This window comes from Myiozetetes cayanensis, unplaced genomic scaffold (assembly GCF_022539395.1).
Source record: "Myiozetetes cayanensis isolate MyiCay16 unplaced genomic scaffold, myiCay2020 scf3, whole genome shotgun sequence".
In the NCBI taxonomy this organism is placed as follows: Eukaryota; Metazoa; Chordata; class Aves; order Passeriformes; family Tyrannidae; genus Myiozetetes; species Myiozetetes cayanensis.
In genome coordinates, this window is record NW_026087521.1 from 62,097,556 (window position 1) to 62,121,007 (window position 23,452).

Here is a 23,452-nt window from a genome sequence, read left to right on the forward strand (position 1 = left end):
CCTGTTTGCACCTTGGCAAAGTGCTTATTCATTTTAATGTATTCTAGAGTAAATTCCTATTTAAATAATAATAAATATGCCAGCTGATAAATGGTACTGCCTGCATAGGTGGAGCAGTGATCATTTTCATTAGGCATGACTTCATCTATCAGGGACATCTTTACCAGCTGCAGCTTTGGGGCCAGGCTCACCACTGTGTTCTAGCTCCTTTCCAGTGCTCTGGTGATGTAAAGCAGCAGCAGGTACAGCTTAATCATCCACTTCAATCAAGTTTACAGCTGCTTTATATTGGTGGAGCCATGCAAGGCAGCCTGTGAATACCCATGAACCTGGCCCATTGATTATGAAATTATTCCATTGATATAATAACCAAATGTCAGGACCTACAGAGCAGCAATGCAAGAGGATATTACCAGTGATAATGTATGTAAATTAATACAGGGCGCAGTTAAGATCTATCCCCCTTGAAGTGGCCCTTTTTTAATTCTCTAAGTTGCAAAAATTTATAGAGCCCATGATGGCCTTGAGAAGAATTTGGGATTAAAAATTGCACAGTGACCTAAAGAATTTTAAGTTACACCATAGCAGTAACAGATACATCCTGCATTTGACATGCAGCGTCTGCAGATCAACCCAGATTTGGATTATGCTTAAGTACTGCAATGTGAAATAACCCTGTAGTTTGCAGTAGCTGCCCCACTGCCCAGGCCATACCAAGCTGTAAAATCTGAGCGAGGGTGTGGGCTCTGAGATACAATAAACACCTGTGGGATGGGAGAAGGCAGTTTCCTGTTTTATGTTTATTAGTGTATTAGCAGTAAAGGTTTACATTTCACAAATTACAAGTTTTCTACAGCTTCCATATATTGGCCTTCTGATTTATAAGTTGATTATGGTAAAAGAGCACTAATACCATGGGCACACAAAGCTTTGATATTCAGCATCTGTAGTGTAGATAGCACTAAAGTGGCTTGGAATATTGAAATACGTTGGAAACAAAGAGAGTTCAATTCTGGTCCCATTAGTCAGTGAGAAAGTACCCATTTGCTGCTTTGGGTTGTCAATTGATTGGCAGTGAAAGACATTTCTGTCCCTGATGCTGCTACTTTGAAAGCCCCTTTACGCTTCCAAACTTGCTGTGGCCTTCTGTGACACTCTAGGGCCACTCTCTGTGGTCTGTAATACGTGCCATGGGTATCTCCATCACCAGGTCTAGGTTCCTGGGAATGAAGAGTGTTTCAGCTTGCTTGCTATGCAGGATGCCAAGGGAAAGATGCAAGATCTAAGCTGGGCACCTTTAGCACATGACCAAATTATGGTTGCAGTGCAAGTGCTGGGATTCTGTTCAACTGGCAGAGTCATTGTGGTTCATCCTAATCCAGGGAAATTCAGGATAGAGAAAAAAATAGCTAGATTATGAATTTGTGGTTTGCTTTTCTTCCTTTGAGAGACCACAGGACAAGCCTGCATGGAAGTTAATAAGAAGAAATCTCATATTTTCTACTGAGAGGCCAGGCTCTCTTTGTATTCTCAGTTTGGGAGCCTATTTGGGAAAACCCTTCAAAGTCATTTATTAGATTTAAAAAAAAAAAAAAAAAAATCCTACAACAACCAAAAAGCTATTTTGCCTCAATAGCGTTCATGGGATTGTAACTCAGAATAAGATTTAATGTAATGTGTAATGTGCTTCTTGTCCTCTGTGCCAGGACCTTCACTGCATTCACCAGGACATCATTACAAAGCCATTCCCTACAGAGTCCTCCTCATTCCCTTGTGCACAGACGTGTGTATTTGATTTTGAACTGTGATTTCCCATGCAAGTGATTAGTCACTGATCTACCCTCCCCGCTCCTATCCCCTTTTGTTTTTACAGATTCTCTTTTATTTTGATATAGTTTTTACTGTCATTTTCACCATTGAAATTGCTCTAAAGGTAAAGTGCCCATCTTCTCTACCATTACTTGTTCACAAGCTTACTAGTTTTCTGCCACTATCTGTTGCTAACACACACGCCTGTTTGTTCCTGGGTCACGCTCAGTACCACTAACCCAATTGTGCTTATTTTTCAGATCCTAGGCAATGCAGACTATGTCTTCACTAGTATCTTTACATTAGAAATTATTCTTAAGGTAACCAATCTGAGCAATACACTTGTTTTCTTCTTTCCTCCCTGCTTTGCTTTTCTTTCTTTCCTTCTTTTTCTTTTTTTCTTTCCTTCCTTCCTTTTCTTTCTTTCTTTCTCTTTCTTTCTTTCTTTTTCTTTCTTTTTCTTTCTTTCTTTCTTTTCTCTCTTTCTTTCTTTCTTTTCTCTATTTCTTTCTTTCTTTTCTTTCTCTCTTTCTTTCTCTATTTCTTTTTCTCTTTTTTTTTCTTTCTTTCTTGCTTGCTTTTTTCTCTCTTTCTCTCTTTCCTTCTCTTTCACTCTTTCTTTCACTCATTGTTTTGGCCTTTTTTTTACCCCCATTATTATCTCTACACAAAGGGTTGTTTTTTCTTTTGATTTTAACATTTTGGTAGTTGCTTAAAAGGTTTTCTCTGAAATTTTGATATTCAAGCTCATAATTTAGGGCCTATACCAAAAGAGTGCTTTGTAAGGGAATCGCAATGAAAGGATGCAATGTTGGGAAAAGTCAGAAAGTACCAAAAAAAAGGCCATCCCCTCATAAATTTCTCGCTCTACCTTGGCCAGTCTTTGCAAACAGGATTTGTCTGCTCTGCAAGAAATTCTGAGTACATTCACCTCCTCTTACACACGCTACAAAGAGAAGGTCTCTGTTCTGCACAAGTCATGAGGCTGGGCCAGGGGGTGGCTGATGACTTCTGTAACCTTACAGTTTGCACAGCCAAGCAGGAGACAGGGAGCACAATGCAAAAACTCACTTGTTAGGTGTAGAGAGAAAACTGAGAGTTCAAACCACTGAAATACCAAGGACAACTGCAAATAAAAATTGCTGCATTGAAACCTGGCTTCCCATTTCCCAGGAACGTGCTCTGTACCGAGGGGAGTGTGCAGGAGAATGGTTTAGCTTGGAAGAAAATAAAAATAGGCTGCCTTGTTCTTAACTCTAATTTTCCCAAATTGGTAGACTAATAATTTAAATAACAGTAATTGAGCAAAGTTCTGGCTTTCTAAATGCTACGTTCACTTGGCAGCCGGGTTTTTTTCTCAGCAAGCTAGTTCTGAGTGCTGGCAGGCAGTACCTTAGAGTTGCTCAAATTTTGCAGCTCAAGACCCTAATAACAGTATCTATATTGAAGGCTGGCAAGCAGGGTGGCCCCTGCATATTTTTGTAGAGAAACGTGCTTTCTGATATGACTTCAAATTGCCAAAGCCATCATGTCCTCCAAAGAAATGTGCATATTATGCCTGTGTGCAGTTTGCATCTGTGTTTACGCAATAAATCTGAGCGTGCGCTCATCACATGGCTGATCAAAAAAGGCCTGTCAAAAAAGGAAAATACCTCAACAGCAACATTTAAAAACAAAACCATAATTCAAGGCACCTATTTGAACTCAGAATTACTGATTCTGCTCAGACTGAAGGAAACGGTAACACTCCTAATGACTTCAGTGGAAGCAGAACCTAACCCAACCCACTGCCCTATTGCTCTGTTTCCATGAGAGGAGTGTACTGCATAGTACCCAAGCCTTTCCCCTGCCCTCCTGTTAACTTCAGTGGATTTTTGACACCACCACTGGATATGCTCTGGGTTCAAGTGGAAGAGGAATGCGAGGCCTATAAGTTCAAGTCACAAATTCTCAGTGTGTATTTCTCTGTTGCCCTGGGCACAGTGTTTTGCACAGCAGCAAAGTTAGTGTGAATGGTTAGAAACAAAAGAGTAAATGGCCATAGGATGTTCAAGGCAGTAGAGAAACAAGTTTCATCTGCCCTCATGTTGCTGATGACACCTGCAAGCCTCATGCTGCCGTGGTGGAGTCTGGTGAATCTTAGCAAGGTGACTGTCAAGCTTTTTTAGCTGGCATCCTAAAAGGTTGTAGCTTGTTTCATGCCCCAGATGGGGGGCAAATATAGATTATACGCTCTCTGAGAGTTTCTTCTGAGATAACAAGATCTCTCAACGGGCTTGAGAGAACCACAGTTTATAAAGAACTTAAACTCAGCAGAACTTCCCTCCTGATTTCAATGGTGTCTTTCTTTCAAGATTGCCATACAAAATCTAATCAGTAAAGGGCATCTTTACCACCTTTGTTATGGCAAAAACCCCTTCTCCCTTCCCCAGTTGAATGTGTTTATAAGTATAAATTCTAAGCCAAGACCAGAGTTTATACTTCCTCCCCTTCTAAGTTCTGTCTGACTGATAAGTCAGTTCCCTGATGTCATGGATGTTTGGTGAAAAAAATAATCTGACATACCATGTGCCCTTCCACCCTGCTCTGAATAAAGTTTTCACAGGTAGTCACCAGCCAGTATTCCATCCTGAGCTACTAGTGGGAGCCAAAAACTCCAGTTTGAATTTCTAGTTCGCACTTCTCAGCTGGGAGTCTGGCTAGAGCTCATCACTGAGGAACAGTCTCATGGTGTCTGCTTCGGGTTACTTTAGTCACCTAACTTAGGTGAGATTCAGAGGACCAGACTAGGACACCTGTGTTCTTAACTGAGGTGATGGAGGGACACTAGCAGCTGTGGGGATGGGTTTTCCTCAAAGCAGCTCCATTAAATCACTCACTGAGTCTAAGGTAGGTGAACAAATCCCCCCATCCCCTCACCTTCTTTGACTGTGCCAGACTCATTTAGTCACTTTCTGTAACAGAGCTCAGTCAAAAGTTTTCTGTTTACGCTGTCACTCAAGCCAGTTCTGGAGCTGTGATATCCTCCTCAAATCCAGCAGGTATTCAATATCCCTTCCTACCTGGACGAGGCAGAGTGTCCTTTGCAAAATATATAAAAATTTTCCCTTCCTCTGCTGGGTGATGTTCATAATTATTACCTCCACAAAGAAACCACTCTGTCTGAAGGAATATTGCCCTGGGCTTTGTGAGGAAAACTAAGGGGAAAATGCAACAGCATTTAGAATAAAAGTGGATGAAGATGGACAGGAAAAGGGATATGGGACTGAGCTGAACAGAAGGAGCAAACTGAAGAGAGCAGTGATTCCTTCCTCCTGTTGCTTTAGTTCAGTCTAAAGCATCAAATCACTGAGGGATTCTGGTTTTCCTTTATGGAGGGAAGGGAGATCAACTGTCCCCTGCAGCTGGTCTAAGCATTAAAAAACATTATAAAAGAGCCCATTTTATTTTATATTTTTTATTCAGTTTAGCTAAAGAGGCCTTCATGTAATACAAGCATCATACTCACAAGTGTCCTCTGTCATCAAAGGGAAAAGCCTATGATTGCAAAGAGTAGTTTTTGAAAAGAGTCATTCTGCTGCTTTGCTGATTCTAAATTTCATGTAGTCAGTGCACTCAAAGTGCATATTTTCATTGCTAAGCTTTCTCTGGCTGGATCTTTCATAGTTATCTTACTGTCTTCTTCACTCTCTTTTCTTTCAATGGGGACTCAACTTCTGCTTTGGGGCCTGGGGGTAAATTGTCTGCTATGTTAGAAATACTGCACCCACCTCCCACCCCTCCCCAGCTATATACTCTGAGCACAGCCAGGCGGGTTTGGTTTCTGAGCAGATGCTAATGGCCAAGTGTGTTTGTGTCTCCGTGTGCCTTCCTGCAGATGACTGCGTACGGGGCTTTCCTCCATAAGGGCTCCTTCTGCAGAAACTATTTCAACATCCTAGACCTGCTGGTGGTCAGCGTTTCTCTCATCTCCTTTGGGATCCAGTGAGTGAGCTATTTCCAACTGACTATTTCTGTGAGGGTTGTAGGGTTGGGTTGGGAGGGACAGCTCAGGCTCGTTGTCGTATCTGGGCAAGATTTTTCTCATGAGCCTGTTGAGGTATTCATAAGGGTTTTTTCTCAGATGATTCAAGAGCATTAAAATTCATCCTTAAAAGGGGAGGTAAAAATTGGGAAATGTTACACTGGTGACCTGGAGGGGGAGGATCTTCCAGAAAGAGCAAATGAGAACAAAAAACTTGGTGTATTGGGAATCATGACATTTAGCTTTGTTCCAAGATCTCTGATTCACTGTATTGGTGACAGGACAGTTTAGTGACTTGCTGTTCCCTCCTAGACCTCTCATAACCTCTTTGGAAAATGGGGTGATACTGTTTTGCTACTTTCTGAGCTGTTGTGAGTCTTGGTCAGTGGAAGACCATCAAGTACTTGAAGTACTTGAAATCTTCAAGTACTTGAAGATTTTTGTGAGAATCTTCAGAGTGGTGGTGGTGGCTGTTCTGTCACTCTGTTTTCTTTTGTTCATCTGTTAATTTGCCTCCTAAGTTGACAGATTTATTTGACTGTGTGGAATAGGGAGTTTGCTAATTAGTTTCACATCTGATAAGAAACAAGCTCCCAGTTTTTACCATCACAGGTTAGCAGCTCAGACATGTTCCAGTGCCAAGTCAGGCAGAAGAATTTGTAAGGTCCATTGGGCTTTCAGTCAAGGCCTTAAGAATGGCATAGTGCTCATTTTGACCTGCTGTTTCTTTCTTGCAGACCTAACTAGACTCTTACTATTTTAAAATAAAAACTGTTCTCTAAATCAGTAGGAGGACTTGATGTCATACAGCAAGAAGATTCTCAGTCAGGGTTTTAGTCTTGGAAGGTGCAGAGAGCTCTGATGCAGTAGATAGTTGTGTTCAGTACTTAAAATTAAGCACATAAGTCACCCTAATCAATTCAGTGGGAGGGGTGCAGAGGCCAAACACATTGCAGGATCAAACCTCCACTGGACAGTGTACCTTTACTGCCGGAATCTCCTGGGTTTTTCACTCTTATGTGAAAACTTCAGTAGAGTGCTTCTTTGAGCCTTATCTGAAAATACCTTGTAATGACTACATCTTGGCACAATTTCTATATCATAGATATCTAGAGAGTCATTTTGCCCTGCTTAAAAATATGCCCTGCCCATGTTCCATTTCCCCCTCATTAATACAGCAGAGATGGTGGAAATGAGGAGAATACATATTGCTGAGTCTGCCCATGTACAAGAAGCAAGGCCTATGAAGATGATAACATCAGAAACTGGTTTCCTTTCCCCTAAAGTGCCATAGCAAAGAGTTGACTAAATATCCTAAGCAGTCTGAGGCTATGCAGGATTTCAAAGATCTGCCCTCACAGCACACACACCCCCACACACACCTCATATTGATGTATCCCTCAAACCTTCCAATGCTTTCTTCCAGATCCAGTGCCATTAATGTGGTGAAGATCCTGCGTGTTCTGCGAGTCCTTAGGCCACTGAGGGCCATCAACAGAGCCAAAGGACTTAAGGTTAGATGAGTCCCAGTGCATTCTATAAACTATATATTCGGGTTATTTCAAGCTACAAGGACTTTTGCAATGGTTCAAGTAGTGTTTCAGCAGAATCACAGTATGGCTGAGGTTGGAAGGGATCTCTGGAGGTTGTCTTGTCCAAAACCACTTCTCAAGCAGGGCCACTGAGAGCAGATTGTGCAGGACCATTCCTAGATGGCTTTTGAGTTATCTCCAAGGAGAGGGACACCACAGCCTCTCTGGGCAACCTGTTCTGATGCTCAGTCCCCCTCACAGTAAAAGGGTTTCTCAATGTTCAGATAAACCTTCCCTGTTTCAGTTTGTGCCCATTGTCTTTTCAGTGGGCATGACTAAAAAGAGCCTGGCTCTGCCTTCTCTGCATCCTGCCTTCAGGTATTTGTGTGCAGTGAACAGATTCCCCTGAGCCTTCTCTAAGCTGAACAGTCCCAGCTATCTCAGCCTTTTCTCCCAGGAGAGATGTTCCAATCCCTTAGTCATCTTTGTGGCCCTTTGCTGGACTTTCTCCAGTATGTCCATGGCTCTCTTGTACTGAGGAGCCCAGAACTGGACCCTGCACAACAGGTGTCGTCTCACCAGTGCTGAGTAAAGGGGAGGAATCAACTTCAACTTGCTAAAAGTTCTTTGCCTAATGAAGCCCAGGGTACCATTTGTCATCTTTGCCGTGAGGGCTCATGATCACCTTTACATTCACCAGGATCATCAGGTCCTTTTCTGATGAGCTGCTTTCCAGCTGGGTTCCCCCATCACCACTGAGCTTAAATGATGTAATTTTCTAACGTTACAGATGGGCTTACAGCCCTAAACATAATCTTGCTGTATTATATAACCTCCTTCCTCTGGACTGGTGGGTGCCCAACTGTGTAAGTTGGTGCAGCAGGAAGTTTCAGAGAGCTGAGCTCTGGTTTTCCTATCCCTTTCTGCCTCCTTCTAAAAGTACAGCAAGGAATGTAACAAGTTGGTCCCCTTTCCTGAGACATTACTTAATGGGTATTGATTAAATAAATACATTTTTATTTGTATTTTTAGTCTTGGGTTTCTCCCTTAGCCAGAACAGTTCAGAACAGTCCTGCAAAGTTACTTTTGTTCCTATCTTCCACTTGCAGCACGTGGTCCAGTGTGTGTTTGTCGCCATCCGAACCATCGGAAACATCGTGATTGTCACCACCTTGCTGCAGTTCATGTTTGCCTGCATTGGAGTTCAGTTGTTCAAGGTAAAACCATTGGACCCATTCATTCATCCATTACATTGAACTGCATTAAGGGGGAGGAGGTGGGGGGAGGAAAGTAACATGAAGAAGCCTGAGGAAGGGCAAATGGTGTCTTCTGTGTGAAAGGCAAAACGTTTAGGGTACTGTCAGTCCTACCTGGGCTTCTGCTAGCAGCAGTTCTCCAAAACTGAACCAGGTATATGCAAAACTCTTTCCTGTCATCTTTTCATAAGAAATCATCAGTAACCTTCTCCTTCCCTAAGCAGCTTGTGGCATGGCATGGTGCCTGGGAGGCGAAGGGGGCTGTTCTAAAGGATTGGTACTCACTGGCTCTCTGCCTCCCACCTTGCAGAGGAGGAGGCACGCCAGATCATCATGGGAGGTTATTCATTCCCTTCTTTATGTCTGCTTGTATTTCTTTGCCCTTCACCACCCTCCTGACGGCAAGTGTTCTGCAGCACTCAGTGACCACGCTCCTCAGGACATAAAAGTACTGTGCAAGCAGATGAAAGGCTGTGCTCTGAACTACCCAGATGCAGGAAACTCTCAATGCAGTTTTCCTCAAATCCACCTGCAAATGAGCATGTAAACATATTCGCAGTTGGTTAACCAAGTAGTAAATGTCAATGCCTTGCTACGTGATCTGCCCTAACCCTTGCACTGTCAGGAAAGGAAGCTTCAATCCTCTTTCTTCCTTTTCAAGGGCAAGCTGTACAGCTGCACTGATAGCTCCAAGCAGACAGAAGCAGAATGCAGGTGGGTCTGACCTTCTCCAATTAGTCCCCTTCACTGGCCACCCGCTCTCAGTGCCTCGTGCTGGAGGTGCAGTTCTGCCCTGTTGTCTCTCTGCTCTCCACCCACAGAGGGTACTACATCACCTACAAGGATGGGGAGGTCAGCCAGCCCATGATACAGCCCCGGAGCTGGGAGAACAGCAAGTTTGACTTCGACAACGTCTTGACTGCCATGATGGCCCTCTTCACTGTCTCAACCTTTGAGGGCTGGCCAGAGTGAGTGCTTCTTGGACCAGTGCAACACTAGCAATGTCCTCATTCATTTCAGAAGGAGTAAATTCAAATGCAGAGCGTAGTCTTTCCCATTCTGAGTGTTAAAATAAGTCTAAAGCATTAAATGTAGAAATAATAGCAGCAGTCATTGTAGTCATTATGTACTTGGTAAATTCCTCAGGGGCTGCAGGAATTTCTGTGCTTATAAACATCACAGAGCACTGTCTCTAGCTCTTAAAAGATGATTGCCAGTTGTAGCAGTGATACGAGCATTTGTTACAATTATTATGTATACAAATGGATATAAAATGCCTGTCAGGCACTTACCAGTGTTGCAGGTTTCCCGCTGGATGTCAGCAGGGCAACGTGAAATACAGCAGTCTGCAGTATTGGCAGACATGGGGTGTCTTACAGGCTGTGCTGTCTGTGCCACAGGAGCTGAGGACTCCCACAGAGTCACCTGGTCAGGGTGATGTGGGCATGCAAGTGCATCAGGGAGCTGACCCTGACCTGTGTCGCCAGGTGATGCCAAGAGCAGTGTTAACAAATGTTAACTCCTGAAATCCCCTTTTCTCAAAAAGCTTAGTTCCCTTCAACTCAGACTCTCCTGTCTTTTGTTAGCTGAAGGGCATGATTTTGTTCTAAATTGTAATTGTTCAGCTGTGAAAACATTTCACCCCTGAAGATGTCCAAATGTGTAAAGTTAATAAGAGCCACGTCTTCTCTTTTGCAAGTGTTTGCACACAGATCAGTGCCAGTCTGCACATCTGTGAGTGAATTGATACAAGCAGAAGAAAATCACAAAGTTAAACTTTATGACCTATAAGGCCTCAAGGCAGTTGCAGATTTTCTCTGCATTTGGCTCTGTTTGCTTTCAGGTTGCTGTATAGGTCCATTGATTCCCACATGGAAGATGTGGGACCCATCTATAATCACAGGGTTGAGATCTCCATCTTCTTTATTATCTACATCATCATCATTGCTTTCTTCATGATGAACATCTTCGTTGGTTTCGTCATCGTCACATTTCAGGAACAAGGAGAACAAGAGTACAAGAACTGTGAGCTGGACAAAAACCAGGTAATTTACAACACCTTGCTGTCACTAAAGTTAGAATAGGCACTGAGAATAAGTGTTTAATAGATAAATACCTACAGACAGGAACATGTGAAGCTTGCCAACAAGATAAAACAATAAGTTGGCTTTGCTGACACCTTTCAGGAGTCAGGTAGAAAAAAATCTTGCTCTAAGATTAGTTCAAAGGACAGCAGCTACTTTAAAATATTTGCTGTACCATTTGTTTCACTGAGATTAGATGAGCATGACACCATTGTCTGGCCAAAGTAAATGACCAAAGTAATTGCATATGGAACTCTTTGACAGGTAGAATATGCACATTCAATTATGACCTAAAAGTACCAAGCATTTTCATTTCTTTAAAAAACTTGAAACTTACTGTATCCTTATTATATTTGGAGGTAGTTGACCACTCTGATATTTTGGTTTTGAGTTTTAAATTTACCCTGCCTCTTTCACAGCGCCAGTGTGTAGAATATGCCCTGAAAGCCCGGCCCCTGCGGAGATACATCCCTAAAAACCAGTACCAGTACAAAGTCTGGTATGTGGTCAACTCCACCTATTTTGAATACCTGATGTTCGTTCTGATCCTGCTGAACACCATCTGCCTGGCCATGCAAGTAAGTAAGCAAGCAGAAAACCTTAAGGTGATCAATTAGGAGACTTTGTTGGGGAAAACATAAAAATGGCTAAGGTTGAGACCTACTTCCACCCTCATGCCATGTGTTGAGGGAGAGGAACAAGGACATGACAAAAAAATGTGATACTCTGTTCATTCCGATGATGTTTCACTAAAATGAGGGATCTACCTCTCATCCTCCCTGCTGCTAATATGTGACACTCTCAACAACTCTGTTTTACCTTTTTAAAAAGAAATGAGAGAAAACAAAAACAAAACCAAAAAAACAACAGTTACATCACAGACCATATCAGTGGCCACTGTAATAATAAATGACTTCTCAGTTCTGATTTGTGTTATATGAAATACAACAACAAGCCCAGAACTGCCACTCCCTGAGACCTGAATTTTAAATTTGGGCCTTTTCTGTGTTAAAAAGTAGAGAGCAAACATTTTGGCAAACAAGGCAATCAAGGAAACTGGAGAGAGAGGATAGGAAGGGCCTAGTATCTCCTTTATTCTCAGTTAAGGACCATAGAAACTGCCTAGAAAGAACCTGAAGAGGCCACATTGTCTATCCCACCACTTAAAGGCAGAATCTGCTCCACCTGAAGCCTTTCTTGATAGGTGCTTGCCTAACTTGCTTCACTACTGATGCTGGACTGCCTTAGTTCCAAGCTGCTATGCTTGTATTCATTTTCCTTACTGTGCAGAGGTCTTCTGAACATTGAATGTGAATCCACCAAAGAAACATTTGCAGCTGGATCTACAAGAACAGCACATAGAGGCATATGTAGGTGGAACAGCAGTAGAGGAAGGAGTCAAACCCTTTACTAAGTAGCCAGCTTATAAAAAAGAAGTCTTACATTCCTTTCAGTCAGGAAATGGACCCTTATACACACAAACTGTTTTGTACATTTCCCCAAGTTTGTACTTTGCTGGCTTGTTCCTTCCAGTCTGTGTCTGCCCAAGGCCTCGCTTACATCCCTTTCATTTTCAGTCTCAGACTGCACCTTTTAAGCCTTTCTCTACACTCTCAGTTTGCTGGGCCACTCGAGACGTGGTCTCTTCTACACTCCTTCTGCTTAAGAGCTGGTCTGTGTGTCACTCTCCTCCCTAAAACCCATCCTTCCTCCTCACCCAGTCAGGCTTTGAACTCTCTTCCTTGGTCCTTGGCCCAAACAGTCCAGATCATCACTCTTCAACCAGTCCTTCTCTCCCCCTCCCTTCACAGGCTCACAGCTGAGTTACTCCTGCCATGAATCATCTTTCCATTCTCTCTCTTCCCCTTCCATCTCATTCTCTGCTACACTTTTTTTTACTTCACTAGTTGTCCTTTCCTGTGAGTTCAATCCCCAGTGCATTCCTACACCAACTTTCCTTTTGACTGCGTTTTCCACTGGCTCAATCCCAATCTGCCCACCCTCAAAACCAGTCTCCCCTCAAAACCAGCGTGTTTCCTATCTCTCATTAACAGCCAAAATCTATATTCACAGGCAATTTTCACTGTATTATTTCCTCTCACTGTCTCCTACCCAATCTCACCAGACTTTCCTGCTTTTTCCTCATCTGGTCTGGCTCTTTTCCATGCCCATTGAAAAGTTCTTCTCTGTTCTTTTGCCTAAGGTCCAAAAAAAGGAGTGAGGCAACAAGAGCACAAGAAAGTGCTCTGCTCTCAGCTGAAGTCTCCCCCGCCCTGTTCACTCTGAAGTTGTGAAACACTCTCAGTTTCTGTGACAGTGGTGCAGGCTCAGGGCAGGTAGAGTTAGAAGATGAGAGATGTTTGCCAGCTCACAGGCAGGACACCATCCCTGGAGATTCTAGGAGTTCTGTATCCATCTTGAGAAAAGTACAGTTTCTCAAAGGTTTATACTGGGGCAAAATTTGAGTTAAACATCATAACAGACAGCAAACAAAAGGCACATGCCAATAAAATTCCTAATTTCTAAACAGAGTCCTGCAAGTACTAGAGTCCTTCAAGAAAAATGACACAAGAAATTCTGAAAATACCTCAACATTATATTTTCCCCTGGCCTTGCTTTCAGCTGCAGTTGAATTGTTTTAAACTGAAAATGCTTTGACTAAATTACCTTGAGCCAATACAGAATATGAAAATCCGTCCCATCTGGTTAATGTCTAATTAAAGTTAAGCAACTACAAGTGGGGTCTTGTAACATGAATTAGAAGATGACCTTAGAATAAGGCAGTGCAACCAGTCTCAAGTCTAGTGATCTGGAAATAGGGATTTCAAGAGTGAGGTGGCAACATTTGCAGAAGACGCTACGTGAATTAATCAATAGAAGATAGAGAGTAACTTCATAAGATCATAATAAAGTTAAGTGAACGGGCAGCATGATTGCAAATTTAATTCAGAGTTGACAAATGCAAGATAATGCATATTGGAAAGATATGATTTGAGCTGCTCATGTACTTTGCAGAATCCTGAATTAAGTGTAATTACTTGGGGAATGACTCGGTATCATTATGAACAGCTCAGTGAAACCCCTGTTTGCTGTGCAGTCGCAATCAGACAGAAAAGGGATCTTAATGTTACGGAAGGTTGAGATAACAAACACAATTCAAGATTGTCTTGTACCATTATGCAAATTTATAGTGAACCCTCAAGGGGAATGATAAGTGTGATTGTGGTAGCCACCACTCAAAAAGGTGTTTTTAAGAAAGAGGAGATCCAGAGCCAGGTGGCAAAAATGGCTAGAGGCATGGAAATGCTTATGTGTGAAAGGAGATGGGGATTCTTAATTGAAAAGCTTTGATGTGCTGGGGTCCTCTTTAGAGAACCTTGGCATAAAGGGAGATCAGGAGGGGTCCTGTGTGTTCCTACCCAGCTGGTATGTCTGATCCTCACGCTGCTGCTGGGGTGCTATTTTTCAGCACTACGGTCAGAGCTGCATGTTCAAGGAAGCCATGAACATCCTCAACATGCTCTTCACTGGCCTCTTCACTGTTGAGATGGTCCTGAAATTAATCGCCTTCAAACCCAAGGTAGGTGCTCTGGGCGTAGGTTTTCCTGGCCTCTGTGTGTGTGTGCATGTGTGCGGGGCAGCTCTGAGGAGAAGGAGGAGGTGAAACTTTCTGATCTATTACCCCACCAATAACTGAGCTGGACAGTTGCTCTCTGGATTGGAGTCTCACTTATATTTAATAACTTTTTCACTGGAGAGTAGACACACGTTTTAAAAAAAAAAAAAAAAATTAAAAAAGGCCACACCTGCAAATAGAGAAGGTTCCTAGTTCTCTGTTTTCATTGAGTTATAGTAGTAATGCTGTGTTAAGGCTATAATATGTTTTCCATTCTGAATGTTATTCTAATGCTCTCTCTCTGACTCTCCTTAAATAATTTATAAATAGCATCTCATGATTAGTCTTCTGACCCAAGTGAAGTTAATCAAGCATGACTCATTTTGAGTTTTGAGCTTTGGAAAAAAATGTTTCTTCTGGGAGGGCTACATCTCACTGATGGTTTGGATTGCTTCAGTTTTGCATTCAAGACTTCATTGATCATATTCAGTACCCCAGCAGGTCCTGTCTGAAGGTATTGCCCTGTGCATTGGGCCATGATATTATGCTAGCGTAGCTGCACCATGGGGTGTGATTATAACCTACAAGCTCTTCCAACTAAGTTCTCACAGCTGCTGCAGGACAAGGACAAAGATCCTGACCTCACATAATCGCACAAGACTTTCTTTTTTGGGGTTTAAACTCAGTGGTGTGTCACAAGGAGGCGAATCCAGATACCTAAGTACAGCTCCCTCGTGCCATTTCATATGTTCAATGATTCTTTGACATGTGGAGTTGTGTCTTGAGGGAGACCTTGATACATTGTGTGGGTAGTAAATGGTGTCTGAAACATCAGTTATGACATTGGTAAAGATGAGAACATTTATGTCTGGCAGTTGTGCTTGTCCTTCATGTTAAATATTTAGGGGATCACTGAAGTTGGCTCCTCCCAGATCTAATCTAACATCTTCCTCATCCTCAGCTCAGAAACTTTACTCTCCATTTCTACTGAATTTGGTCTTATTTTTCATTTTTAACTCTGCATTGACTTTACTCTCACCCAGCCTCTTTCTCTTTCTTCCACACTTTCTAGGACTTCTTCTTGGAATAGTCAAAATTTTATTTTTTATCTGAGCCCAATACCACTCTCCTGTCTCAGCTGTAGTTCTCTTGAAAATTAGGAGCATCTTGTGCAGTCCTATTGAAGACTGATTTTGTTTTGTGAGATCTCAAACACTGTCTTAGGAATTTTAGAAGTATCATTATCTGTTTCAGCAGGAATTGTAGTTTTCAGGAGGGTTCTACCTTTCAATCTTGAGGTTTCACCATGTCTATTAGCAAGAAATTCTCTGGCACTGTAGGAAAATTTTATCTGCACACCATATACCCAGAAGTGTGTCTCACAGGCTTTGTAATGTTCTTCTGATTTCATGGTTCTACTTTAGAGGAGATTCTTAACTTTCAGAAAGATGAGATTCTCAGGAGAATTTTGGGTTTAAACATTTAGGGGGAAAGTTCAACCAAGTCAAACATTGAGCTCTCTACATATAAAAGGATGGCTACCTGACGTGATTGCCTCTAACACTAAGGAGTTGGCATTGATGATATTGGAGGTCCTTTCAACTTCCTGTGCCTCACCTTCCTGTGTTCAATCTCCTTTTCAAGTTTTTCTGCACAGTAAAGTATAAAAAAAATCACCCTGAGGGTAAACATGTAACCTCTGGATGGCAAAACTGTCTAAGGGATTTCCTAAATAGGGATTCCTAGATTGTGGAATCTCTATAATTTGAGATTTTAAAATGAAGTTAGGGAGGAACCTTTCATTCAAAACTGTTTAGGAATGTATGATCTGCCTTGAGAGAGGCAACTGGAACAGAACATCTGACAAGGTCCCTCTCAGACCAATTTTCCATTATTCTGTAATTTCCAAACTAAATCCTCAGCCTACTGCAATATTGAGAATATAGAAGAAGTTTTCCTTGTGACCAGAATAGCAGAGTCTTCATGAAGTCCTCTCAGCTACGACCCAGAAACTAATCTAGAGTTCAGTCCCTCCCATCCTGAAGGAATAGCCAGAGAAAAGAAACAAATGTTTCAAGTCCTGGTCTGGCCTGTATGCCAAAGATAGTGCTAACTCTTATACCACTATTGTAATTAAATACCTTAATATAAATTAGCAGAAGTTTAAAAATGGAACCAAAGGATTTACAGGAAAGAAAAATAGGAATGAACTTGTGAAAGCAACTAATGCGGCAAAAAGACTTGCCTCCAGCAGTATATTCACACTGGATGATATTGAGTACCAGTTCAGTGACTCAGGTTTGGAAACTCCAGATTCCTTGTTCAACTTGCCATTGTCTGTTCAGTACAAGGATTTGGCCTGCAGCCTTCATTCCCTGCTCCATATTGACTCAACTTGCTCTCCACAGAAGGCAACCCCCTCTCCCAGATGACCACTTGGACTGATGTGCACCAACACTGGGGCAACAATCTGCTTTTCTTCAGGCTGCACATTGGGATTGAAGCTGGAGTTGTCTAGAGTATGTTCTGAACTAGGAGCCCCCTAGCATGGAGAAAGTAGCTACCTCAATCTTCTGCTTGGCCAGACCTCGTTGTCACCCAAGGTACAAAAAACAACCTGCATTTGCAGATGGAGGCTGTCCCTAGGAACAGCAACTGGAAAAGTCCAAAAGGATTTTCATTGTCACTGGGTGAACATCAGTAAAGCACAGCCATCACCCTCTCTCCTCTAACCAACCAAGTCCCCTCAACAAAGAAGTGAGATGCTGAGTGATATTAGTGTTTCCCAGATGGGAAGTGGCAAGATTAAATGCTCATCAGATCCCTGCTGGAGACAGATTCGTCTGTCATTTCCTGAGCAACAAAACACAAACCAGCCTTTGTTTAAGCTGCTTTGTCTCATTTTGAATATGTGCCCAAACATCACTCTTTTCTATCTGAAGACTACCCTAAAATAAAAGAGCTGTGAGATTTATGACTGACAGCAAGAAAGCAAGAAACTTGGTTAACTGAAGGTGTTGTGTTCTAGTGACAAGCCCCAGGAGAATGTGGCAGAACAGAACTGAGCACAGGACTGAAGCTGGCAACATTCAGTCTGTTATCTGCATTTTTTTTTGGGTGCTTATCCCCGCAGTGGGTGCTGCAGCCAACCTTCAACCACAGCAAGCAAAGTGGGATCTGACTTGTGGCTCTGAAGCAGCCGCCACAGAGCTCTCCATTGCACAGTCACTTCCTAAAGGCACCTTGGAAGGAACGGTCTGCAGCAGCAACAGAGAATAAGGTTTTCTCCACCTGCACAAGGTGGAACAAGCTGCTGTTTATTCATACCTTTACCAGGGAGAACTGGAAAGGAAACTAGGACAGATCCCTGAGGTACTCAGCTCTGCTATCACACCACCTTCTTACCGTCACCGCAGGGATGTGCCCATGCAGAACAGCTTTGGGGGAAGCCTAATAAGCAGAGTTCCTGCTGCAACCCATGGTGTGGCCTTCACTATTGTAGACTCATAGATTTATTTGGGTTGGAAACGACCTTCAAGATCGTCGAGTCCAACTGTTAACCTGCCGCTGCCAAGTTCCACTAAATACAATGCACTCCAGTGCTACCTCTGTATTACATGCATAGCCACAGAAAAGATGGCACGTCGTCTCTGACTGAATGGATTTTTTTTTTACTGTATTTTTTATTTCTTCACTGTTTCTGTGAGGAGAGATGTCCTTATTTGCTACTCTTGATAGTAAAGGTGAGAAAAAAAAGCAAACGCAGTCATCTGCACAGATAATAAGCAGGATCACATACGTGCCTGCAGGGATAATCCAGCCCTACAACTAGTTCTTGTGGTAAGAGCAAGGCTTTACTTATTGAAAGGCCAGCTGTAGGAATAAGGAGCCAAGTCCAAGTCAGGGCTTGTCTCCTAACACTTACAGAAAATATGTGAAGGGGTAGAAAGACAAGGGCTTTCCTAACTAAACATGCTGTTACTGTTGAGAGCAGTTGCTCTAGTCAGCAAGTCACTTTTATAGTTGCCCTTTTCACTGGCCATGCTCTGTGAGCAGTGTTTTGGTTTGCTCAGTTTCCAGAGAGGCTGTAGAGAAGAGAGGTGCTGCAGCAGCTGCTGCTGGGGTATAGATAGTGCATGCCAGGCAGACACAAGGCCAGCTTCTTGAAAGCCCCTGTGTTTCTGTGTGACACTTCTTCTGGCGGTGAGGATCAGTTACCCCATTTTTTTTTGTGGGATTAAGAGCTGTGTAAGACAGCTCATCCATGTCTGGGTGCAGTGTTGTCAGGAGGGTGTGCTAACAGTGAGCAAGAAAGATTTGGGATGATTAGGGCTGCTAATAAAGAAAACATCCACTACATGCCCTGCATCTCCTTACAGAGTATTAATATGCTGCTTGAAGCAAAACTCCCAAATGGACCTCAGTGTTTGTCTTGGCTGATGCTCATAAACTGATTCAAGACTACTTACTTCAAAGAGACAGACAAGCTAAAAGTAACGCTGTTGAGCCAAGGCCTTTTGCTGCTTTGTTTTTCTAATTTTATGTATTCTCCAGCCAGTCTGGTGAGCTATTTTCCAATTCCTGCATGGAGAAATCTGCTGCTGCTGCTTCGTGCTTTTTCCAGAGAAAACTACTAAAGGGAATGAGGTGCTGTGCTGCCTGGGGTGCTCACATCTACCACTGTCCTGCCTTCTTAAAGAAGAAATCCCCACAAGCACCAGTCCATGAAGGGCCAGCTGCTCTACAAAACCTGCCTGGGGTTTATCTTTTCAAGTCAAAGACAGCAACTTAAAATTCCTATTCATATGAAGCTGTGCCATCTGTCAATGTACATGCAAATGTGAGGATGGATATTCCTCCAGGAATTTCAGATCTTTCCAGCTCCCTGGAATGGGCTGTTTTACTGATGAACCACATACACTTCTTCTTTCAGGAAACATTTCTTCTGCCCCCTTATTAGCTAGGGCAGGACCACTAATCCAAGAGCTATGAATTTTCTACTGCTGTCCCTGTCATCTCGAACTGGGGAAGACATGTCTGTGGAACTACTGCCATGCTTAAAGTAACCCACACGTTCATATATTTTGTCAAATCCGTGTCTGCGTGTGGAAAGGGAATCTTGGGGATTTCCTCCGTGGAATTATGACTATCAGAAAGACTACAGATCACAAGTCTATTCCATTTAGCAGACACTGTCAGCACCTTTCTTCCCTGGGTGTTTATGGATGTTACTTGTAAAGCAGCCTGTAACAACGCCATCTGTCCTGCCTCAGATAGTTAGCTCATTCCCTCATTTATCACTGCTACTTTACTCTGAATTCTTGCCATTCTTAAATGTCATTTTTGTGTAGCAGAGTTCAGACTTAGTGCACTGTTTAAAACAAGTTTTGCATTCAGCCCAAGGCGTATAATCCCATGTGATCCGAGGAAGAGCTATGACCCTCTGAGTAGTGGAAGTCATAAGTGCCACCCATGGTTATTTCTTAGTCTCCATTTACTGATGGATCTACGTGTCCTCAGTGTCTCTTTCTCCCCTGCTGCATTTGCCCTTCTTTATTCCTCTTTAAGCTCCTCTCAGTCAGCATTTATCATGCATTTGATGTACAGATATCTCTTCTCAAACCTGCAAAATGACTCATCTGTTTTTGTTCTCTTTTTACCACTACATTTCTTGTACATTTATGCCTATAAACAGATCTTTGAGCAGTCTCTCCTCAAGTCACACTGACTGCTTCATACCACTTGCATTCTTCCTTCTCACCAAAACAATAATCTGTTATTACTTGATGGGGATAGAGGCTTCAGCATTTTCACAAACTGAAATTCAAATCCATGCTATCCCCTTGCACCACAGAAACATCATTGGTTCATTTTGGAAATCTAATATTTTTCGTATTTCTTCATTCTAGTACCTTTAGAAATACCAGTATAGCTTAGGATGCTGCTCTGGCATCGCTCATCTCAGTGTTTTATTCCTCCAGTTTATGCAGAGAAAGCAAAGACATTCTGCAGTGATAATAAATGTCAGGAAAGCTGGTTACGACTGAGTGGTCTTTTGCTCAGTGCCAAAACCCACTTCAGCTGCATCCAACAGAACATAGGAATCATATTTAGTTCAAAATCACATGCTCTGGGCTGAAGTGTGGTGGTATAAATTAATAGTTTAGGTTGTGTAAGTGTATACGTGAGCCCACGGTGCAGGCAGCTGCCTCCCTCTCATGGAGTTTGGCCACACAATGCTGTGTGGACAAATATGATGGTTGTCAAGTGGCTCTTACTTTGCAGATTTTTCTTCGCTGGTTTTGGCAGGTTCTTTAGCCTGGTAGTCACCTAATTGTTTCCTCTCCTCAGCTTTTTTGTTTTGGAGGGGCTGCATCTGAATGGGCAGTGTTTGATGACTGAGTCATCTACCCAGTTGCAATAGGAAGGAGAGTCTCCAACCACCATGCTGGCTTGGGGTGGAAAAAGTCTTTTAAAAGGCAAAAGAAGCAGTGAGAAAACTGATATATTTCAAGATCTTTGGGTGGGTAATAATATACATCCTTCAACAATGAAGAAGCTTGAGTTCTGCTTGACTTGGGTAAAAAGTAGTGAGCACGGAGAGAAGTAGTAATGGGTCAGGTAAGAGAGTATGTGAACTGAAGAAAGTGAAAGAAGTAAACAGGAAGGAACAGGTATGGGAGAAAAAGAGAGAAAAAACAAACCTGTGGAGGAGGAAAAGCCATACAAAGACAATGGAGAGTGGGAATGAATAGAATATCCTTAAAGGCAGAAAGGAAAAAAAAAAACAAATTAAGACCTTGAAAGAGGAAAGTATTAATAAAATGGAGGAAGAAATGATTGGACAAAAAATGATGCAAGGAAAAGAAAAACAGAAACAGGGCTGAAAGGGAAAGTAAACATGGGAAAGGATTTTTAGAAAATTAAAAACTGAATTAAAACCCATAGCTTTTAAGCTAATGAACATCTTCTTGTGCTTCTGCATTTTATAGAAGTTCCCTGGCAGACATCCCAGGTCTCCATGTTCAAACACATTAGTACCTCAGCCACAAAGCCTCCCTGTGTACTGTCTCATCAGAATAATTTGCAATAAAAGTTAAGTACAATATGTTTCTCTACTTCTGTGGGTTAATCTCAGCTCCCTTGCAAAATGCATCAGCATCTTACCCCAGAAAGGCTTTCCTTTCTCACCCCAAATTTTGTTCTGGATGAAGTCTGGATATCTTCTGTGTTTCTCTGGATCTTCTATACAACCAGTATCCCAGCTGGAATTAATCTCAGCTGCTCCAGCAAGCCCAGCAGCAGCCATAGGACCAGAAATCCCTGAGATCTTTGTAGTGCCCAATCAGACACTGCATTGCATGAGTGCAGTCAGTCTAAGGCTCTCAAGAAATTGCTGAATCAGCCTCGGGGGTTTAGGAAATAAAGTGAAAAAAAAGAGGGGAAAAAAAATCTTAACCCTTCATTAATCACTCCTCTGCTTTTTGTTTACTGTGATTACCTGTCTGTGAGGAGTTTCATGCGTTTTGTGTAGCATACATATCATGTGGAGACTTGACCATGTTGGTCTTTCATGTCCACAGGTCTGGGAGGAAGAATGAGCCTCTCTTCAAACCCTTTCTGAAAAATTAAATACTAAAAGTACTGTATGTCAGAGCAGCACGTTGGGGTGATTTTGGTGTGAAGAAATACTTGGAATAATTATTTTGGACCTGGATGACCAGGTCATCCCTGTCCTTTATACACACCAGTGGGTTGGCACAGATGGGTCGCCACAGTCAGCAGGTAGACTTGCTCCTGGATGCTGCTTGCCTGACAGAATTCCCATCTGCCCATACACCCAGGAAAAGGAAGGAAAAGAGAGGCTAAGAAAGCAACTGAGCCTCTTGTAGCACAGTCTGTGTCACAGCACTCTCAGAGCAGCTCAGCTTTGAGGCTTTCTCACAGAATATGGAGGGACACCCCACTAGCCAAGGGTCAAACAGCTGGTTTTGTTATTCCAGGCATTAAATAGAAACTACTCAGGAATCTGTGCTGCCAACACGTTTCAAGGTAGTGGCATTTAAAGAAAGAGGAACCGCATCCCGGTGTTTCAGAGTGCTGGCCCATCAAGTAGAGCTTCTAACAACAAATCTTTCAGTTAATACAGAAAAAGAAAATTTGCAATAGGATGCTCAGGGTTGGGGTTGATTAAGCAACAGTTACCACAAATAAGGAGCTACCAAGCAGATAATTACCTTCTCTATCATGTGAAAGCACTGGGAATCCTCTTTCATGGCTTCTAGATTTCACTGAGCTCCTCACCAGTTCCTGAGTGTGCGTGGGAGGGGAAATCTGGTCATTCCAAACACTTTAAAGGAGAAGAAAGTAGTGCCAGACTAAAGTTTTTCTATTGTGCATATGCTTATATTCTGAGATGGCATAGGCGTGACTCCACCTAAGCAAGTCACACAGTGTGAAAAACACTTAGTAGGTGAATGTGACACAAGAAACAAGGCGGATGATGAGAAATGAAACTTTCACCGTAAATCCTAGCTCATACCTCTACTTGAATCTGGGTCAGGAAGCATCAAAGTCTTCCTTGTCAGCACTGCTTGGCATCCTGCATGAAGTATACTAGTCTCTTTCCCATTTTGTTGTGGAAAATGTATCTGGCAGAGAGGCATGAGCAGAGTGGATCTCGTTTGGTTTCTTTGTCGGTGCCCCCAAGAAAGAGGCCAAGAATGAAATGAGTATACAGAACAAACTTCCTTCTTCATGCAAAAAACCTTGTCATTTCATGTGGAAGCAGAAACAATTGGTGAGGGGACAGAAAGGCTTTTTGATCTGCTGCTTCCCATGCTACCTTTGTGGTTTAAATGCAGGATCTTCTCTTTCTTGGAGGACGAGGCCAGCAATTTTCTGCAGACAAACAGATCCTCGAATTACTATAGAGAATGTGTGAAATATCTAACACTGATCAGCCAGAGCTGTGCAATCCTCCAGCTTTCTGGAGGATCAATGGAGAATTCAGTAGGCAGAAAAGATTGTTAGAGGAGCTGTGTAAGAGCTTCAATGATAGAGGACCTTTTCCTTCACAGCAAACGTACCCAGAGAATTTGCATATTACTGCAACATTATGACAGATGAAT

General features: G+C 42.5%; 1 protein-coding gene across 14 annotated transcripts in view; it reads left to right on the forward strand.

Annotated features, from left to right (window-relative positions):
• The window catches only part of CACNA1C (calcium voltage-gated channel subunit alpha1 C), a 433,595-nt gene that overhangs the window by 343,288 nt on the left and 66,855 nt on the right, over positions 1 to 23,452 (forward strand). For all 14 annotated transcript variants that reach the window (XM_050325533.1, XM_050325524.1, XM_050325534.1 and 11 more), the window contains 9 exons: positions 2,070 to 2,129; positions 5,687 to 5,793; positions 7,260 to 7,347; positions 8,475 to 8,582; positions 9,283 to 9,335; positions 9,443 to 9,589; positions 10,465 to 10,666; positions 11,125 to 11,283; positions 14,175 to 14,285. In XM_050325533.1, coding sequence (XP_050181490.1) covers positions 2,070 to 2,129; positions 5,687 to 5,793; positions 7,260 to 7,347; positions 8,475 to 8,582; positions 9,283 to 9,335; positions 9,443 to 9,589; positions 10,465 to 10,666; positions 11,125 to 11,283; positions 14,175 to 14,285 — 1,035 coding nt within the window. The remainder of the gene's footprint in view (positions 1 to 2,069; positions 2,130 to 5,686; positions 5,794 to 7,259; positions 7,348 to 8,474; positions 8,583 to 9,282; positions 9,336 to 9,442; positions 9,590 to 10,464; positions 10,667 to 11,124; positions 11,284 to 14,174; positions 14,286 to 23,452) is intronic.